This window comes from Curcuma longa, chromosome 11 (assembly GCF_044706935.1).
Source record: "Curcuma longa cultivar G26 ecotype Majalengka, Jawa Barat chromosome 11, ITB_CL_G26_1.1, whole genome shotgun sequence".
NCBI classification, from domain to species: Eukaryota; Viridiplantae; Streptophyta; class Magnoliopsida; order Zingiberales; family Zingiberaceae; genus Curcuma; species Curcuma longa.
In genome coordinates this window covers 21,979,685-21,998,842 of record NC_133871.1, presented here as the reverse complement: position 1 = coordinate 21,998,842, position 19,158 = coordinate 21,979,685, and the positions used below count along the sequence as shown (strand labels likewise).

At 36.5% G+C, this 19,158-nt stretch overlaps 3 protein-coding genes, 2 non-coding genes and 1 pseudogene across 5 annotated transcripts; 1 reads left to right on the top strand and 5 right to left on the bottom strand.

Annotated features, from left to right (window-relative positions):
- Positions 1-230: 230 nt before the first annotated feature.
- LOC141839083 (syntaxin-71-like) lies at positions 231-7,626 on the top strand. Its single transcript, XM_074726742.1, has 9 exons — positions 231-481; positions 576-701; positions 2,895-3,057; positions 4,618-4,703; positions 5,827-5,895; positions 5,962-6,006; positions 6,100-6,162; positions 6,268-6,344; positions 7,381-7,626. The coding sequence occupies exons 1-9, from the start codon at positions 326-328 to the stop codon at positions 7,394-7,396; spliced, it is 801 nt and encodes a 266-aa protein (XP_074582843.1). The 5' UTR covers positions 231-325; the 3' UTR covers positions 7,397-7,626.
- A 965-nt stretch (positions 7,627-8,591) lies between these two features.
- On the bottom strand, positions 8,592-8,664 carry TRNAV-UAC (transfer RNA valine (anticodon UAC)). The gene has a single exon. It is a non-coding gene; the product is annotated as a tRNA-Val (tRNA).
- A 64-nt stretch (positions 8,665-8,728) lies between these two features.
- Positions 8,729-8,801, bottom strand: TRNAV-UAC (transfer RNA valine (anticodon UAC)). Its single transcript has one exon. It is a non-coding gene; the product is annotated as a tRNA-Val (tRNA).
- Positions 8,802-10,099: 1,298 nt separating this feature from the next.
- LOC141838289 (transcription factor MYBS3-like) lies at positions 10,100-11,323 on the bottom strand (annotated as a pseudogene).
- An 809-nt stretch (positions 11,324-12,132) lies between these two features.
- On the bottom strand, positions 12,133-14,407 carry LOC141838290 (small ribosomal subunit protein bS20c). Its single transcript, XM_074725725.1, has 3 exons — positions 14,197-14,407; positions 13,928-14,100; positions 12,133-12,483 (listed from the first exon to the last, which is right to left on the bottom strand). The coding sequence occupies exons 1-3, from the start codon at positions 14,360-14,362 to the stop codon at positions 12,259-12,261; spliced, it is 564 nt and encodes a 187-aa protein (XP_074581826.1). The 5' UTR covers positions 14,363-14,407; the 3' UTR covers positions 12,133-12,258.
- Positions 14,408-14,905: 498 nt separating this feature from the next.
- LOC141838291 (multiprotein-bridging factor 1b-like) lies at positions 14,906-18,438 on the bottom strand. Its single transcript, XM_074725727.1, has 4 exons — positions 18,221-18,438; positions 18,047-18,130; positions 15,356-15,438; positions 14,906-15,252 (listed from the first exon to the last, which is right to left on the bottom strand). Exons 1-4 carry the CDS (start codon positions 18,360-18,362, stop codon positions 15,133-15,135), a joined length of 429 nt encoding a protein of 142 aa, XP_074581828.1. The 5' UTR covers positions 18,363-18,438; the 3' UTR covers positions 14,906-15,132.
- Between the last annotated feature and the right edge of the window lie 720 nt (positions 18,439-19,158).

Below are 19,158 nucleotides of genomic sequence, written 5' to 3'. Positions count from 1 at the left end.
TGGATGGGTGACCGACGCAAAACGCAACACGCGTTGAACAGAGCATTGTTGAACAGGACTACGGAGGAAAATTCAGTAAATTGAGGGGGTTGAAAGCACATTTACTATTGCCCAGCCAATGGGACCTCTCACGTTAATTTTCGAAACTGAGGGGGTTTTCTGCGTAAAATTTTACAAGGGTATATTATTATTATTATTAATTTTATTTCCTCATGATTTTGTTCTCCACCCCGAAGGCATCTCGATCTCCTGGCATCGGGGTCGGAGAACTGCTAGGTTTGGTGGCGGGGAAGCGGGAGAGAAGCAGGACGACAAGGGATCGAGGATGAGTGTCATCGATATCCTTACGCGGGTCGACGTAATCTGCAAGAAGTACGAGAAGTACGACGTCGACAAGCTCAACGCTGATAATGTTTCCGGCGACGACGCCTTCGCCCGCCTTTACGCTTCCGTCGAGTCGGACATCGAGTCCGCCCTACAGGTATCTCCCGTTCCTTCCTCCTTTTTCTTCTTCTTCTTTGGCATTTTGCTAGGGTTTGTTCCGTAGCGGTTGATCTGGCGGTCGCACGGCGCAGAAAGCGGAAGCAGCGTCCAACGAAACGAATCGGGCCGCAGTTGTAGCGTTGAATGCCGAGATCCGCCGCACAAAGGCGCGGTTGCTGGAGGAGGTCCCGAAACTGCAGAGGTTGGCCGTGAAGAAGGTTTGACACTTTCAATTTCTCCGTTTTGTTTTTGGGGTTATTTGCCTTTGGCATATCTTGTGGTTTCTATCTTATCATTTGAGGTAATCTTGATTGTTCTGTTGGAAATATTATTCAAAAATAACATTTTGGTACTGTTTTGCTGCTCATAGTAATAGGAAAAAAAAAACATGCGGGAATATTGTGATGTCATGCGTAATTATAGGTTCGACAGTCTGGCATATTGATTGATATGTTTGACTGTTCACATATAAGAATCAGTTAGTAAAGCTCCATGTAGCCTTATGTAGATTTCGCCAACAAGTAAGATCCGTATAGCCTGATTACAAATAGTTATCGGAATTCTGTTCTTTGCTGTTGTTGTTCAAAAGATAGAGTTGTTTAAGATGTTCATAGGTGGAAATTATGTTAAAATAAATAAATTATTTTGTCACTGGGCAGTAGCTTGTTGTTCACTACAAAATAAATGCAGTAGAAAATGGACCTGGTGAAGCTACACAGGAAGAGGTTGCCTCATTGTAGGATTGTGTTTCCAATTATTTTTTCCGAGATATGTTTGGATGAACTAGATATATTCATATTTTTCATCTATCACTTCATGCTCGTTTTGTACACCTAACACTTCCACTTTGATCAACTCTGTAATAGTTTCAAGAAACATCAACTTAATTGATCACATGTAATAGTTTTAAGAAACAACCATGTTGGATCTCTAGAATCATAACAATATCCGAGTTCAAGTTACATAAACAATTTGCCAAAAATTTGCAATGGAGTGACAAGGATCTAAATGGTTGTCTAAACGTATGAATGCATATTTGCTACTGTTACTTTTTCTGGAAGAATCTAGATGTTCAGATTGTATTTTTGGTTAATTGCTGTGATTATATGCATTATGCATAACATGGTAGTATCTTTAGTTGAAAGTGCTTGAATTAGGGACTCAATTTTTCTTAACCAGTTGGTGCAATTATGCCGATGGAGACACTATAAGGGAATTTAGACATTTAACTATATGAATGTCTCACAATTTGTCTCACTGATATTTTTCTGAAAATACTTATTATCATGAATATATCCAAATATCATTCTTTAAAATTTCAGAAATTTATATATAATAGGATAATTGCTTGCATCTAATCCATGTATTTCTAATATTCAAGAGCAATTTGGTGTATTTTCTATAGAATGTAAAATGAGAGAAAATAGGTTAAAATGGTCAACATATTCAATGACAGCCAATAGAGACTATAATTAGAAATTATATCTATTTGATTATAAGATACCAAAAATTGAGGGCGACTAAAGAAAACTTTAATCAATGTAATTAAAAAATGATTTGATAGATTTTATATTGTTAGTGATATTACCTTGCATAGAATTCAATGCAGGGATAAGATTCATGTAGCCAAACTTAAATAGCAAAGACGGCTTGATGAATGATGATGTGATTTATGTTCTATACCTTTATGAGATATTATGTATTGATCTAAACTAATATAGAATCACTGTGTGTTTTGTGTTCTATGACTTATTTTATGAAATATTACTTGTTGATATAAACTTATATAGAATCATTGTGTGTTTTGTGTTCTATGAAATATTAGAGAGACACACACATACACATATCCAAATGTTATCTAAATCATATATCCTAGTAGACTATAAACTATATATTTTCATGATATTTCTATTGGAGACTATTCATAAACTAAAAAAAAAACATGTTTAAATAATTATTGGGAAACTATTTTTGTAGGTTGAGATGTGTAATTTAATTTGAGTTATTTTCAGAAATTCCAATGATCTGAAGAAGCATGTGGCTCATAAGTGGTAAATATCAGATGCCAAATTTTGATATGGACATATGTCCTGTATAGAACTTTTGATGAGGCCATAATTAAATTTCTTATTTCTTTTTTTATTTTTCCTTGCAAGAAGGTAAATCACCATATTTTTACAGTTACTAATGATTAAACTACATGTCCCAATGTTTTATCACAACTTGTCTTTCCATACAATATCAATGCATTATTTGCACATTTGTGTTGACCTTTCTTAAAGTTTGGCAAAATTTGTATCTTTCATGACTGTAATTGTTATGGACAACCATTAATCTCTATGGACATAAATCATGAAATAGACGACTATTTTTTTTGTTGAATTTGGTGTTTCTACTATTTTCTGGTCTAGGTAAAAGGGCTTCCAAAGGAAGAAATTGCTACACGGAGTGACTTGGTATCAGCTCTACCAGACAGGATTCAGTCAATTCCAGATGGGAGCAAGAGTGGTGCAAAAGCTGGTGGCTGGACAGCTTCAGGTTCTCGCACGGAAATTAGATTTGACTCTACTTCAGGTATCAAGATCACATTGTGTGCATGTATTAGGTGGTTATAAGAATAACCGATGAAGGATGTTAATTTAGAGATTGTTGATCTGATCTAAATTGTGGATGTCCATTCGACCATTCTAGTACTAAATTATATCAGTGGAGAGTTCAAATTTGTTTGTGTTTGCATTTATGCTTCTTTTTTTCTAGGCCATACAACTTAGAGAAGCATTTTCTAGAATAAGGTAGTTTACAATTTATGAGCTCCTTTATGTAATCAAGGAAAGTGTTCTACGTTTTTTTGGTTCTAGTCTTAACCAATTCAAGCCTGTGGAAATCACTGTTCAAAACTGAGATTGCCATGATGTTCAAGTTAGCCAAATAATAAGTATTACTTTATTGCTGAGTGACCTCAATAATGCATTTCCAATTCACACTGATTTGTGGGTTTGAAAGTGCACCCTTTTTCTTTGGATGCTAGTAGAGGTCATCGAAGAAAGAAAGTAGAATTTCTGAATTGCCATGCCCATGACAGGAATTCTGGTAGGAAACCTTTTCTCATTAGCTTACGAGTTTTCCATTGGAGCCAACCTTTCTCATTCATAATAGACAAGATGATCAATTGATTTCTTGATGAAAATAAAACTAACATACTTTGTCCTTTTGGTTTTGATTCAGCTAAAAGGATTAACATGAAATTGCCTTCTCGGTTTTAGTATATGAAACCTTGTTCAATACAACCTATGAAATGGGAGATGTAATTTTCTTTGGATTCATTCCATTCAATTGTTAGTTTTGCAGCCATGTTTACCATGACTTTGACATAGTTCTGTAATTGGATTGCATAAGGGTGTGATTGGTATATTCTCCAGTTTGACTTATGTTTATTGTATGAGAACTAATCTACTTATTAGAAATCTCATAAAATTAGCTCTGTTGGTGTTTTATGCCACTTGGTAGAACATGAAGGTTTACTGTAGTTCATGTAAATTTATCAATGTTCCAAGATGTTTCATTTTCTATTGGGCATCTTAATGGTTCTAGAAATTCTCAGCAACTCCATTTCTGTAAAGATGCACTTTTGATTGATGACTGCACCTACATAGTCTATATGCTACTTCTAATAAGGTTTCAGGGATTCACAAAATTACAAAAAGAGTGTTCTACATTATTTTCCTATCAAATTTTGATGTATTGTTGAACCCAAATTAAATTAATAACTGTAGCTTAACCTACTGCCAAATATACTGATATATCCTCACATGCCTGATTGTCCTCCAAAGAAGTTGTATTCTCATTCATCAGTGTGAAAGAAATTTATTAGTTCAATATGTTTGCTGTAACCTGAGCAAATGAATCTAGCCAAAAAAGGGACAAACCGAGAAGTAGATAAGCACAGTCATTGAATTAATTATTTTATTTTCTACTTGCTTTGATTGTATGCCTCCGGAGATGGAAATCCTTTCAACTACTTTCATTTTTACAATGAAATGCATGTTATTTGAATAGTTCTTGTATCAAGATTTATCATTGCTCTTTTTCTTGTAAAATTAATCATGACCATATCATGTATTTAATTTGATCCAGATGGAAGATTTGACAGTGAGCACTTTCAGCAGACTGAAGAGTCAAACCAATTTAGGCAAGAGTATGAGATGCGCAAAATGAAACAAGTGATTCATCTTTCATTTGTCTTCTTCCTTTATATTTGGAATATTTGTGTGCATGTGGAAGTCAATGTTAAGGGTGGCAGTTGACATCTAGTCCTTTTTTGTGTGGTTCAAATTGCTAAGCTTTACTGGTGATGGTTTGTTCTTGTGATTATTGGTGCTACTATTTTCTGTGAATAATTTCTTTAGTTTATTAAATAGGTTAGTTTGTGTCACTCATATAGAAGTTTTCTTAGGCGAACATATGTTCTCACCTAGAAAACAGAGGCTATAGATATCATATGCAACTTAGGTTGCTTGTTTTTTAAACTGCCATCATCTTCTCCTTCAAATTGCAAAATCTCATCTTTAGATGTTTTATCCATCCTAGAGATTTTGGATCATTTGAAGATGTTCTCAGATTTATTTCCTCAATAAGGAATATGTATCAGAGTCTGCCATCAGAAGCACAAGGTAGATGCGTGTATTTGTTCAGACATGGTTGATTACTTCTTATTGATGAGCCAAATATCTTCTCAGCCACTAACATTTAGTATAAGAAATTGGACACAAGCCGTGGTGTCAGTGTCCTGAAATGCATGTGGTTTGCTATTTTATTTGGAATTTCATTCCTTCTTTTGTTGTTTGCTGAGTCTTCTTACCTCCATGTAGTATTAGTACTTTATCGTATTTAGCTGATGACTCATTTACTAATCCGAATTCCTGAAGCATTCCATGTCTTATTCACTTCGTTTTCATTTTATTGCAATGCTTATAGATTGAGAATTACACTCTACTCTGTTTATCATGCATTTTTTGTTTCACTTCCTTCAATCTGTGTAAAATGAACTGTGTTCTTCAAGAAAAATAAATTTCTTTTCTTTCCAAATTAATTTCATGCACTTCCAATAGCAACTGGTACTATATTCCGCAAATGTCTATTGTAATCCCTTTTATGAGCATCTTGAATTTTTTATTATTTATTTTGGTATTCAGTTAAGTTGTATTTGCTAATTATCTATCAGATGCAGAGATGGTTTTGTGAGATTACAAACTATACTAGTAGTTTTCTCTGTTAGTCGGTGCTGGTTTTATTATAATAATTATTGCTTCAGATACATGGGATGATGGGAGATCTATTTTTCAGGATCAAGGTTTGGATGTTATATCTGAAGGACTGGATACACTAAAAAACATGGCACACGACATGAATGAAGTGCGTTTTTTATTCTGACTATTCAAAAATAAAAAAGCATTATACTGATTTTATTGTATTGAACAGGAATTGGACAGGCAAGTACCTTTGATGGATGAAATTGACGCGAAGGTTGTTTTTTTTTCTTCAAACACATTTTATCCTTTTCATAAAAAATTGCGATATTGGGGTTTTGGTTGACTTACTGGTAAGATTGGACCCTAGGTGGACAAGGCTACTTCTGACCTGAAGAATACCAATGTCAGGCTTAAGCAGACTGTTACTCAGGTTCCTTCTAATTCTAGTTTGAGTAAACATTATCTATACTTTACGAGAGATTTTTATTTGACAACCTATAGCTAAGAATTTCTAATGTGGTTTTTCATTTTTCAGCTTAGATCCAGTCGCAACTTTTGCATTGATATAATCTTGCTGTGTATTATTCTTGGTATTGCTGCGTATCTGTACAAGTAAGTTCCACTTCTAACCTGCAGTTTGTACAGTCATTTTTATGGTCGGTTGACTGATTTAGTTTCCATCTTGAATCTGGTTTCAAAATAAATTAGCTGATGCAAACAATACTATGGTTGTGCATATTGTGGTTTTTTTATATTAGAAATGGAATTAAATGGCAAACCAAGTGACACAAACTTTTCCAATCTACATAGAAGATAAAAAGGTACAATTTTACATAGACAGTGTAATATCTCAAAGTATAAAAACTAGAATTTAAAATTTGATCATCTGGAAAACTTGAACTTATGAACTTTGTTGTATGCTATATAGAAAATTTTCATCCTTTATCGATACTCTATTTTTCTCATTAAATTTAGTTTGGCTTGAAGAAATTTGATAAAATGATCCCTTGGAAAAGAAGATTTGTCGTTTTGATAAATGATCCTTTTCACTCAACATTTTTTTAGCATGGTTCACAAGAAGATCAAACTAAGTAATTAGACAATTTGACATGAATACTATAATTAAATCAATTCTGTATTGGAACAAACCCATAAACCTTATGTTGCTATATTAGTCTCTAAAGGTTAGCTCTCTGATTCCCCAAAATTGGGATCAAGTTAAAAAGCAGCTTGTTGTGTTAGTGATCTGTTTCTCTATTTACCAATAACTTATTAAATTGGGGTTTCTACAACTTTTTTCAATTCCTATGCAATTGTAATATTCAGACATCGAAATGCTCCTATGGAATTTGTTATTGGTAGGGCATGAACCCATGCGCAGTAGGGTACAACCGTACAAGCATATCAACACTGCCATTGTAGGTTGCTGGTATCACTAAAAGTGTAGGTTAGGGATACGATTGGAGTTGGGAGGAATCAAAGTTTAATTGCTACAGATGCCTTAAGAATCACAGTTACATGCGAGCCAGGAATAAGAAACAGGAGTTTGCCCTTTCGTATCTCATGATAATCATGAGTTTTCTCAAGAATCATGTGATTTAGCTCCTCCTGCTTGGAAGCCTAACAAATTTGTTCTTTTCCTATGCAGCGTACTAAAGAAATGAGATGCATATGAGACGATCAATCTTCCATCTGATTGCGCATTTGTATTTCTTCAGGGAGGAAAATGTTTGTGTTCGCCTGTTTCGTTGCGTTGCTTCTTCTATCTAGTATTTTTATCTCGAGTTTATTGCACTTTTGTTGTATTGCTACAGAAAAACTGAGCTACATTTCACTTCCTGCAGACTGATTGTATAATTCTTATCTTTCTATGAGTTTGTACGTATTTCTGTTATATATATATATATATATAATTTCGTCCACATAGTTTATGCACTTCTATTGAAATGCTCCTATAATTCTCCAAATTGTTTAAATGCCTTGTTAAATTATTTAAGAGCCCAGGCTTAATTTGGGAAAGGAAAATAAAATAATTGGATAATTACATCCAATATCAAAAGTATGTAAGAAAAATAATTACAAAAAATAAATTAACAGCTTTAAGTGGGGGTACAAAAAATAATTACATCCAATCTCAACAACAACAACAAAATGTGGGGTGGAATATTTGGCGAGTAGTAATAAAGGATGTATAAAAAATTATGAGGGAGTATTTTCACTAACTCCTTAATTAGTAGACCGAAAACTATTTTATGTAATGAGTTTCTAATGAGCAATCTTAAAAGTTCATTTTCTATTTAGAACCCTATTTTATGTAATGAGTTTCTTATGAGCAATCTTAATAGTTGAAGGAGTTGATAAATATAGAATTATTTTACTTAGTTATTATATATTTTTAAAGTGTAAGAATTATGAATTCATCAAATGGAAATTTGATTTTCTATATCAAACCTCCTTTCCTTTCTAGGATTCTATTCCACCACCTAGAATTTGCCCTAATAGAAAAAATATTGAGAATAATGAAAATATAAACGTTATTACAAAGAAAAGTTTAATAATATAGAGAATAATTATAAACAATTATAAAATGTTGCTACTCAGGATCGAATTCAAGACCTTCAGTGTTAAAACTAACCTGATTACCACTACGGCACAGCCACTTTTATTTTTCTGTTCTACCTAGAATATATCACATTAAAAACAAAATCAAAATTTATAATTTGTTACTGCCCAAGATCGAACTGGAGACCTTTAGTGTGTAAGACTAACGTAATAACCACTACACCACAGCAACTTTAACTATTCTGTTCCACCATTTAAAATTTATCCTCAATAAAACAAAAATAAAAAATAACAAAATGTTGCTGCCCAGGATCGAACTGGGGACCTTTAGTGTGTAAGACTAACGTGATAACCACTACACCACAGCAACTTTAATTTTCTGTTCTACCATTTAAAATTTACCTTAATATAAACAAAAATAAAAAATAACAAAATGTTGCTGCCCAGGATCGAACTGGAGACCTTTAGTGTGTAAGACTAACGTGATAACCACTACACCACAGCAACTTTACGAGAATGTTTAATTCACAATATTTTAAATTTAAAAAATTTTCATGGAATCGACTCTCACCTCACTCGCCTCCCTCACTCCCCACCCAACCTCAAGCCCTTTGATACGTCTCTGCTTCAAAACTCATAGATAGCTGAGAGATCATATCTCCACATAAAGAAAGAAGGCATGCAACTACTCTATCACAAGAGAAAAGGAGAGGGAGCCTATGCTTGCTTAATTACTTCTTTGGCAAAGTGTCACACAATAATTTCATGGTCATGGCCGTTGGTGAATTACTGTAAGGTGGAAATTCATGGAACAACATGTGGAGGTGGAGCTACTACTTGGCATCTCCACAACACACCAAAGCACTCCTTGTGGTGGTGGTTCACCCATCAACATCTGCAAAAAGGGAGCCTTCCTACCTTCCAAATCCTCTCACACTTGCTACTTGTCTCCTACTCTTTCATATGTGCCCTTCCATCCATTCATCTTCATAGACAAGACTTGCAGAACCAAACAGACAATAATCAGGCTTGAAAACCAGCTCCCAGTAAATAGATATATATTCATTGATTTTCAATTTACAATTGAGTTTCAGTACTATTGTTCTTTTCTTTAGTGAGTGTGGTGATACTATAATTAAGCTTCTTCTTTTCTTTCCCTAGCAAGTAAACATGATTTCCTCTTGAAATGATTAACAAAGATAGCAGAAGATCAAGGGCAATCAGATCAGATGTGGCCCTACTGTGTCTCCATGCAGGCAACAATGAGAGCCCACAGAAAAGTTGGTTTGGTGTGTTCTATTGTCTTATTATCACCTTATCTTCCAATATAGAATATGATGCCACTCAAATCTTCATGGATAAGTCAAATGATGTGGCTTCCTATCCACCATTTACTGAATTTGTATTATCTTTCCTTGGTTAGAAAACCTTTTCAGAATATCAAATACAAATACAAATTCTCTTTTTGCCAGTTTATAGTTCAGTTCCTCTATAGTTTTGTCAATAAGTATGCCATTTATTTAAGAAATAGTAAAAAAAAAACAATCTTTCAATGAAACAAGATTCACTAAGCTGCAAATAATAGATTATTTTTGTTGATAAGTTCTCCTCAGATGTTCAGTATTCCTTTATTCTCCATGTCTTCAGTGTCTTTTAGGAGATTGCCAATAATAGATTTTGGTCATTTTTTTATAAGTATTCTCACAGTTCAGTGACTTTTTGATCCAATCGCAAGAATTGCAAGAGTAGTACTAAAATTTTGAGCAAATTAGGTTCTTTGTAACTGCACATAAATATAGGTACTCTGAGGTGGAAATACTATGAAATTTCTGATCATCAACAACAAAAATAAGTTCCCTTGAGAATTTCCCACACAAACAATACTACTTATCAATTCAAAAAGTGAAAAAGGGGAAAAAATAGCACTAGTTTCAGTAAACTGCACATTCATCTCCTTTTCTGAAAGTATTTTGAGTTAATCTAAACAATCCAAAGGAACCTTGTGTCAATAACACTGACTAAGCTTCCATTTTTGTCACAGGTTGCAACGTTCATGAAAAGCCATTTATGTAACTCTTATGGTACCAAAACATAGATCTCCAGTTGATGAGTTCTTCTGGTTCAGCTTTGAGCTGGAAATTCTGAGCTCAAGATCGATATGTGAGAGCTGTGCATTGTCCCTTTCGATTAGGCCAGCAGATGAAGGCCACTCTTGGATCAATGAACTCAGATCTACTTTTGCAGGTTCAGTCTCAGAAGCATTTTGGTTTGCCATGGTACAAAGAGATAACAAGACTGGATCATGCACTTCTAATTCTGACTTGTAAGGATCAGTGTGTAGAGCTGCCTTCTCACAAGTTGCTGCAACCTGAAACGTAATGAGATGAAGAGTTAGATTGTAACTAGAACATGGCATGTGCAATGAAGAGCATAGATTGGTTGCATTACCACATAGAAGAGGCTCAATCGGCACTTCTTTTTGTTGAGGCTGTTCTGTCTCAGGAAGTACTTTTGAGCATGGCTTGCCACTTGTGTGGGAGTTCTTGTGTTGACAAAGTTCCTCGAGATGCCTCTCCAATCTCCTTTTCCAAGCTTCTCAAGTCCTACAAGAAACTGCCTATGCTCTTCCTCAGTCCATGAAACTCCTATCCATCACAAACACTGTTCTATTACAGTTGAAGATCACTAGCAATTCAAGCTCAAACAAAAACAATAATGACTCACCCTTCTTCCTTTCTTGTTTTCTGCCACCAAGACCATCAGACAGATAACCATGAGTCGTCGTCTTCTCAGTGGCTTCATCGACTGAGCCAAGAGAAGACGTGGATGAAGAAGAGGAAGAGGAAGGAGCAAAAGGATGAGAGCAGGAGAGGCACTCCATGCTGAAGCTTTTCTCGAGAGGGAAGAAGCCATATGAAGTTGGACCCCAAATAGCTTCACTCCACCTCCTCCAGCCATGCCTCTTGTGCCCATACAAGTCCTAGAGTTGTCACCATTGTGGCCACAATGGGAGAATTTCTTCACCATTCTCAACCTGCATAAACTCAATCCAGCAACTAGACTATATATATATATATATATAGTATTATTATTTCACAATGGAATTGTTTATCTATCGAGATTGCTTGAGTGGATAATCTCAAACTTCCAATGTGAGACTAATGTCTCAATGAGAGTATATTAATTATATCTACCACTTTGTTTTATTCATATTTTTTCAATACTTTTCTCAAGTGCTTTGATATTGGAATGATTTGGATCCAATCTATTTGGTGTGATTAGATTAATTGCTTCCATTAGCACCAACATTAATGTTTAATACTTTCCTATGATAATTAATATGAATCAAACATGCCCCATAGGTTAGAGTGGATCTATTTGATTTAACTAATGAATTTAGTAGAACCTCATCCAGTTCAATTACCAATTTAATTTGATCTTATGATAAAATTAAAATTATTAAATCTTCAACAGAATAAAAAAAGTAGATAAATTTTCGTTTGAAATAAGAAGATATCCACACGCTGCTTTAATAAACCTTAACCAAATTAAATGAATATATAAGCCAAGCTAAAACTAGATCAAAATTTAAAAGTTGAGTCAATTTAATTCAGTTTGAACGGTGAATTTGTCTTCAAATGTTAATTTCCAGAAAAAATGGTTTGATTTAAATTGCTCCAGAAAGAAATTAATTGTATTAAAAATCAAATCGTGTAAACTGACATCTGATGGAAAGAAATTGATCACTGATCAAACATAATTCTCAATAGTATACAATTTATCATTCTGAAAAGATAATTTATTTTTTTAAAAAAATTGGTAAAGGTTCTTTGTTCAATGATAAAGGAAACAGAATTTTTTATCTGGAATTAACTCTAAACATTCTTCACAAAGAAAACAACAACCACAACAACAACAAAAGATTGACCTTTCAGAGAACGTTCATACACCAAACCGCAAAACATTAGCTAGCTGCAGCTGGTACGTACCAGCCATGATGAATTTCCACTGCTTTCTTCCGCCTTGAAAGCCTAGACTTGCGACGAGCCCCAGTATTTCTGTGTAAAGTGCCTGCCTTAACAGCTTTGTCGATCACAGAAAAGGCCTCTGCGACGAGTTTTTCAATTGGGAGTAGGTCCTCGGATTGTGCATCACTTTTCTTCCTCAGCTCATCGAGGGATACCAGCACCTAAAAAAGAAAAAAGAAATCAATTTTTTTCGAGTTATAATTGTTTCTCCTCACTGTATGTAATGACATACAGGATGAAGATTGCCACTACATGCAAAAGCACACTGAATGATTTACAATTTACCATCAAAAGCTAAAAGTTACAGCACGGAATGATCAAACTGCATCTGTAAACGATGCCAAATACCTTCTCTATTAGTCCATTACATGAGACGGCATCAACTGATTCGATGGTGGTGTTGCACCTAGGTGCTCATTTTTGTCAGTGTTTATAATGGCGTGCATTTACCATATCACCTACATAATTTCAGTGACACTGAAAATTACTCCTGCTAGATGCCGACCAAAGTCAGAATCGAGTCTGAAATAAGGAGTCTGATATAAGTCCAGACACAAAATACCCAAACCACATTTAGCAAGCCTGTATCCTTAGTGAACATAAAATTAAGGGTTTTCACGGGACACATACAGAAAAAATTAATTAGTACTACCAGATGGCAACAGATTCACTATGTAAGAGTTTTTTTTTGTGTTTGTTTGTTTCAGAACATTTTTTCTGTTAAGCATCTGATCTTTGAGATAATTAATTCTTGAAAGTTAAAATGCATCTCACAACTTTGATGGTTTCAAAAGATTTGTACTGCAAATCATACTAATATACAATGCACTGACCTGCCCTGACTCAAAAATGGTAAATTAATGTTTCAACAGGCAAACATTTTCCCAATCCCACTAGTTATATTACATATTTTAGACAATCAGCTGAACAATTGTCCTGCACATTGGCATAAATTATCCCCACAAATTTTATGTTCCGCTAAGATACTAATGGGTAACTTTTCACCAGATGATCATCAACAGATGCTCTAACCAGTTAATGCCTTTATAATTCTTAAAGCAGGGTTTACTATATCTTTGAATGTTGATTAGTGATTATTATGAGAAAAGGCAAGGCAAGCAATCCAACCGCTTCCATAGTTTTCTCTGATGAATTAACATTCAGATATGTCCGAGATTTGAGTAACAAATGGAAAAGACAGCCAGTGTTGATGAGCTCATTTTGCTGCAATGTGAGAAACTATTAACTGCAACTAGTGAAATTTGCCTCGAGAAACCTTTCCGAGGAAGTACACAGGCCCTTAAACATGCAACATTCTATGACAAAGCTAACAGAGAGCAACCATAAAAAATGGATTAATCCAAGAAAAACATACGGCAATACGAGGAGAGCATCCAAGAAAAAAAAACTGCGAACGAGTGTAGTAGCAAGCTAAATTAGAAGTAAAGCAAAGGAATGCAGCCACAGTAATACTACCCTTCACTCAATGTAGGATTTCATTGAAAACAGCACGTAAAGTAAACAGAACCATTCAAGTAAAGCAGAAGATAGAACTCAGAAAAGATCAGATTCCGTCAAACAAAGCTGGGGGAAAAAAACGGTGACCTTTTTCATTCTAGTCCGGATCTCGGATTTTCGGGACTTGTGGTAGATCCGGCGCTTCTCAGACTGACGAGCCCTCTTGTCCGCGGAGTCGTATTTCTTAGGCACCGCCTCGCAGACAACAGTGGGCCTTCCCGGCGGAGGCACCCTGCGTTTCTCCACCGCGCTCAGAAGGCCTTGGGGACGATCACCGAAACCCTAAAAACCGTCAATCTCACTCGAACAAAGAAATACCAGAGATTCAGGGTAGCAAGGCGAAAGATAAAAGTTACCTGGAGGGAAAGCGGCGAAGGAGAGAGTAGAGGCGAAGGCGAGGGGGCACTTGGAGCGGCGGATAGAGGTGCCGGCGCTTCTGTTGGTGATTACGAGGGAGGAAGAGCAGGGTTGGAGCTTGTAAGGAAGAATAAGGCACGAAGAAGCAGCAGCCACCGCGGCCATTGCCTTCGTTCTTCTGCTGTTCTTCCCTTATCAAACTTCCCCTTGCTATCTCATTCTTATCTATCTACAAATTGCAGCATTTCGTGTGGATAATTAATCGCAACCGTCCAATCTGGAGATCGTGGCCAATGGACGCCTGTGTTTTAAACCCGGTTCGGCAAATGAACCAATGATTCCGCCGGTTCGTGATTTTAATGATCTTACATTGTGTTTCCTCGACAAATAAAATAAAAAAAGAGGTTAATTTTTCCCATTTATTTTGGCTGGGAAATAAAGAAAATATAATGTAAATGATCTAATAACCATAAACAAACAATTAGTATTTGATTCCATGCATGTATGTAAGTAAGAAAATAAAATAAAATAAAATGAAAATTCATTTACATATTATTTATTCACAAGACTAACACGCGGGGATCACCTGTGCCAATTGCTTATTTATTATCAAGATGTAACGGAGTTATCTTATGCACAATTTCTAGGTAGTTGCGAATGATCTGGAACTGGAATACCAGAACTCCACAAGAGAATCAAAACCAAATAAAACAAGAAAATGCTAAGACAGACAGACAGTCAGTCATAATACTTGATCATAGCATTTGAAACTTGGGTCATGTGCAGGCAACGGTACCAAATGCTAAGACTATTACACAGTTCACATGCAATTGACAAACAAAATCATAGAAGCTCAACTCCCTACATGCTGCATATTAAACACCCTCCTCGTGGACTTGTGATCACAGGTTGGATGATGCTGGGGTGGTCATCAGTTATTTTTTACCTCGGAGTTTTGTCCCGAGCACCCTTTCCAGTTTGGTAATGATCTGTTGGTTTGGAATAGCCTTTCCGGACTCATACTCTTGGATAATTTGGGGTTTCTCGTTGATTAGCTGACACAAATAGGAATGACTCAGTGAGATATGACAGAAACATGTTCTAACTTGCCTTTGTAGAAATTGGAATAAAAAAGATGTATGCGCGAAGAGAGAATACCTGTGCGAGTTGAGCCTGGGTCATCTTCTTGCCCAGACGGGCTTGCATGATGTTCTTCTTCAGTTCAGTCGACACACGCTCATCTTGTTGAATGGGATAAAAAAGGTCAGAAGCCGGAATTGGGTCATAACAAGAACAGTAGAATTCAATAATGTAGAAAAATCAATGAGGAATCACTAACGAATCTCCACATGAAAAACCAACCTACTACTGACTTGAGACTAGATTTCTGGAATGCCATTATTGCTCATATTTACTTTTTTTTTTTTTGAAACAAAACTATTATCGAGTGCATCAATGTAGATCTCACAGATACAGGTTGAAACGTTGTGCAGTAGCACATCTTACATCTATAATGGATTGTTTACTTGGGTGAATTGAATGAATTAATAGAATAAGGAAAGAAAACATAGTAAAGCTCATAAGAGGTCATTTTTATATCCAAACGGTTCCTTTTACTCCCATACTTAACTTCCTTCCCTTCAGCCTATCAACCTAAGTAAATTGCAGTCCGGTACATGAAGCTCCCGTCAATGCGGGGTCCTGAGAAAGGATTTATTATAAACAACCTTATCCTGTTTTACAAGAAGCTATTTCCGAAAGTCAAACTCATGATTTCTAGGTCATACAGCAACAACCTTACCGTTGTGCCAAAGCTCCCCTTCAATCTATCAACCTAAGTAGTAAACAAGCAATATACATTTATCCAAATCTTGTTGGCGGCCCATTTGCATTTCAATGAGGACCAACAAGTAAATACTCAATCCAGATTTTTCTTTGTATATGATATAACTCAACTTCCGGAACAATTTCACTAATCCAGAATGATTATTTTCTTTGTATATGATAAATCAACTTCTGGAACAATTTGACTATCTGGGAAACCCCATATGTGTGTATAAAGTACATAAGCCACATGAAAGAAACAAGCATATAATGGAATTATACCAGAAAAAAGCGAAATGACTATTCTGAAAAGCATTGGTTAACCATTAACAGTATAGAAAATCCCTGACAAACTGTATGTGTTTTACAGGAGGATCTAATGCTGAAAGCAAACAAAGGGAGAGGGAAAACTTAATAATGGAAGTCAAGCTTATATGCTGTGGCCAGCTATGGTTCGCATGATCCATACACTACCATGATGATCCAACAACTTAGGTTAAGCCTAATCGTTGCATGGACGCAATGCCGTACTTTAGTTGACTTAACAGAATGAATGAAAACACAAAAAGTTAAAGTTTCATGTGGAACTGAAGCATGCCTTTTGAAACTAGTAAAAGACTATTCAAAATGTTTTAAAGGCGGTGGATCAACATGAAAGTTCATTGATAGAAGCAAAAAAAGAAAGAAAAAAAAAAATCAAAACCAAGCTAAAGAATTAATGATTGTTTTATGTTAAAAATTTTACTTGGCTAAATACTCCTAAGCTGTAATTATGCAATTAAAACTTGCATGTGTATGGGTTAGAAGAACAGACAAATGGTGCTACCAAAAAGTTGCTTGTAAGTTTCACTTAGAGACTTAGAACCTGACAAATTCAAAATTATAATATCATGTCCGATTACATAAACTTTATCAAATAATGACATGTTTGAAAAATTAAATCATTTCCACTATCCACGCATGCATCCAATTGTAAATCAGGAAATGAATTACTTGAATGACTAAAAAGGTGAAAAAGAGGTCATCCACAGTTTAGATTCCACCCTTGAAAAATACCTTTAACTTCTATGTTACATACTGACTAGAATTTATGATTGAGGTTCCTCTAATATAGGAAGGAAATGGATATGATTAATCAGAAACAAATTAATCGCAAAAAAGTGAAGAGCACATGGGTCAGTTGAGATTCTATTTGCACAGAACAAAGAACTTGAAGATTTCTCTTCCATAATCTAGAAAATGATCTTGAACATTAGATTCATTCATGCTTTTTTAGCAGGAAAATGGATTATACAGTAGAAAAAAAATGTTCTGAAAAACAGAAACAACTTTATCTTAAATGGTAGACCTTTATTTTCTAGCCGGCAGCTTAGAAAGATAGAACACGAAACAGAATTGCTTCAACTAATTGCCGTTGTAAGTGAGCATGAAAAAACTATATTGAGCATGGAACTCGATTAATTAATTACATCCATTAACTTCTTGAACTTTTAACAACAACAACAATAATAGTAAAAATAATAATTAAAAAAAAAGTTTGCCTTTTCTGATGCTAGAAAGAGTCGTGCAAAAGTTTATCATCCTTGGAAGCTAAAAACCTAATCATTTGAAATCAGGATGTTATTTAAAAGTCAAGCTCAAGTTCAATGAAAAAAATAGGATAGTTCAAAAAACAAATAATTCTTTGATAGAGAGGACTAACTCGTTCAGCACTTAGATTGCTTGACATAGCTTGTAAAGATGTTTAATGACAATGGAAAGTTTGAAAAGAGAAATGAGTGCACAATGAACCAAGACGAAACAAAAAAGAGAATCGACAACCAGCATGGTTCCCGACAATCTAATAAACTGTAATCGTTTATGCCCATCCAAGCCCAATTCTTGTGAGACCGACAACGATGGAAAAGCTAGTCTCCGGCTACGAACGAAATCCTAATTATACAACATATAGATAAAGAAAAAACATAGATACCAGAATAAAAACAAACCACTTCCGTAGATAAGGATCAAACATTGAAAACTCACGAGAAAGATTCTCTGTTTCATCGTCGAGTTTCCTCGTGTTCAGGGACGTGCCGCTAGAAGCAGCTTTGTTCGTACCCGCATTAGCTGCAAAATAACGTTCAAAAAAATTACCAAAACTCAGAAAAGCCTATTAGTAAGGTCAGATGGATCTCGCTCCCGCGAAGGGAAGCATACACTTCTTGACGGTCTCGATCTCAGCACCGCTTCGACGTGCGGCGTTGACGGCCTTCTCGTCCTTCTTTGCCGCAGCGGTGGGAGCCTTCTTGCGAATCACGACGGGCTCCCAATCCTGGGTGATCGGTCCAGTCCCGGCCATCGATCCAATCTTCGCTCTTGCAAGCTCCTGAGAATGATTAGGGTGGGCAGGAGGGAGCGATGAAAAAAACAAAAGGCGACTTGGAAAGATTCTGGGAACAGATGCGTTCTTATCGTCCCGTGACTTATTGGGCTTGGTAACTTATTGGGCCTCCAATAAATAGTACAAGGCCCAGAACAGAGCTTACCGTGTGACCTCGCCCTCCTCTTGAATGCCGACGCCGTGGGTGAAATTCCTGAGCTGAAGGCCAACGCCGGCGACGATGTCGTCGCCCAACCCCCAGCGCCGTCGTCCTCTTCCTATGCCTCCGGCAAGAAGCACCAATCGAGGTTCATCCCGCCATTTCTCTCCTGCGCCGACTCCACCGACGCCGACGTCCCCGGCGAGCCCGATTTGCCTAAACCTAAATCTGAACACAACGCTTCTGATTCCCCTGATCCACCGGCCTCCGCTCCCCGTCCCATCCAGGCGTTTCTCGATCTCTCCCGCGGCCACCCCTCCCACCGCGTCGTCTAAGTCATCTTCGCCTCCAGCTTAGCCCCCGGCGAGGTCGAGACAGTATTCCGCGTCCACAACCCACCCAGAAGCGTCGCCCGCTTCAAGGCCGACGGGAACCAGATGATGCGCTTCTACTGCCGCCACCCGTCGGCCTCCGTGGGCGACGCCGGGGTGCGAGGGAGTGATCCGAACCTTCGCGAAGAGCGGCGAGCGATGCTGGTGTGCCGGGTGAGGGCCGAGTCGGAGCCCGAGTGGGAAGGCGAGTCGGTCGGCGAGTTTAGGGAAGGGGGAGCTCCTA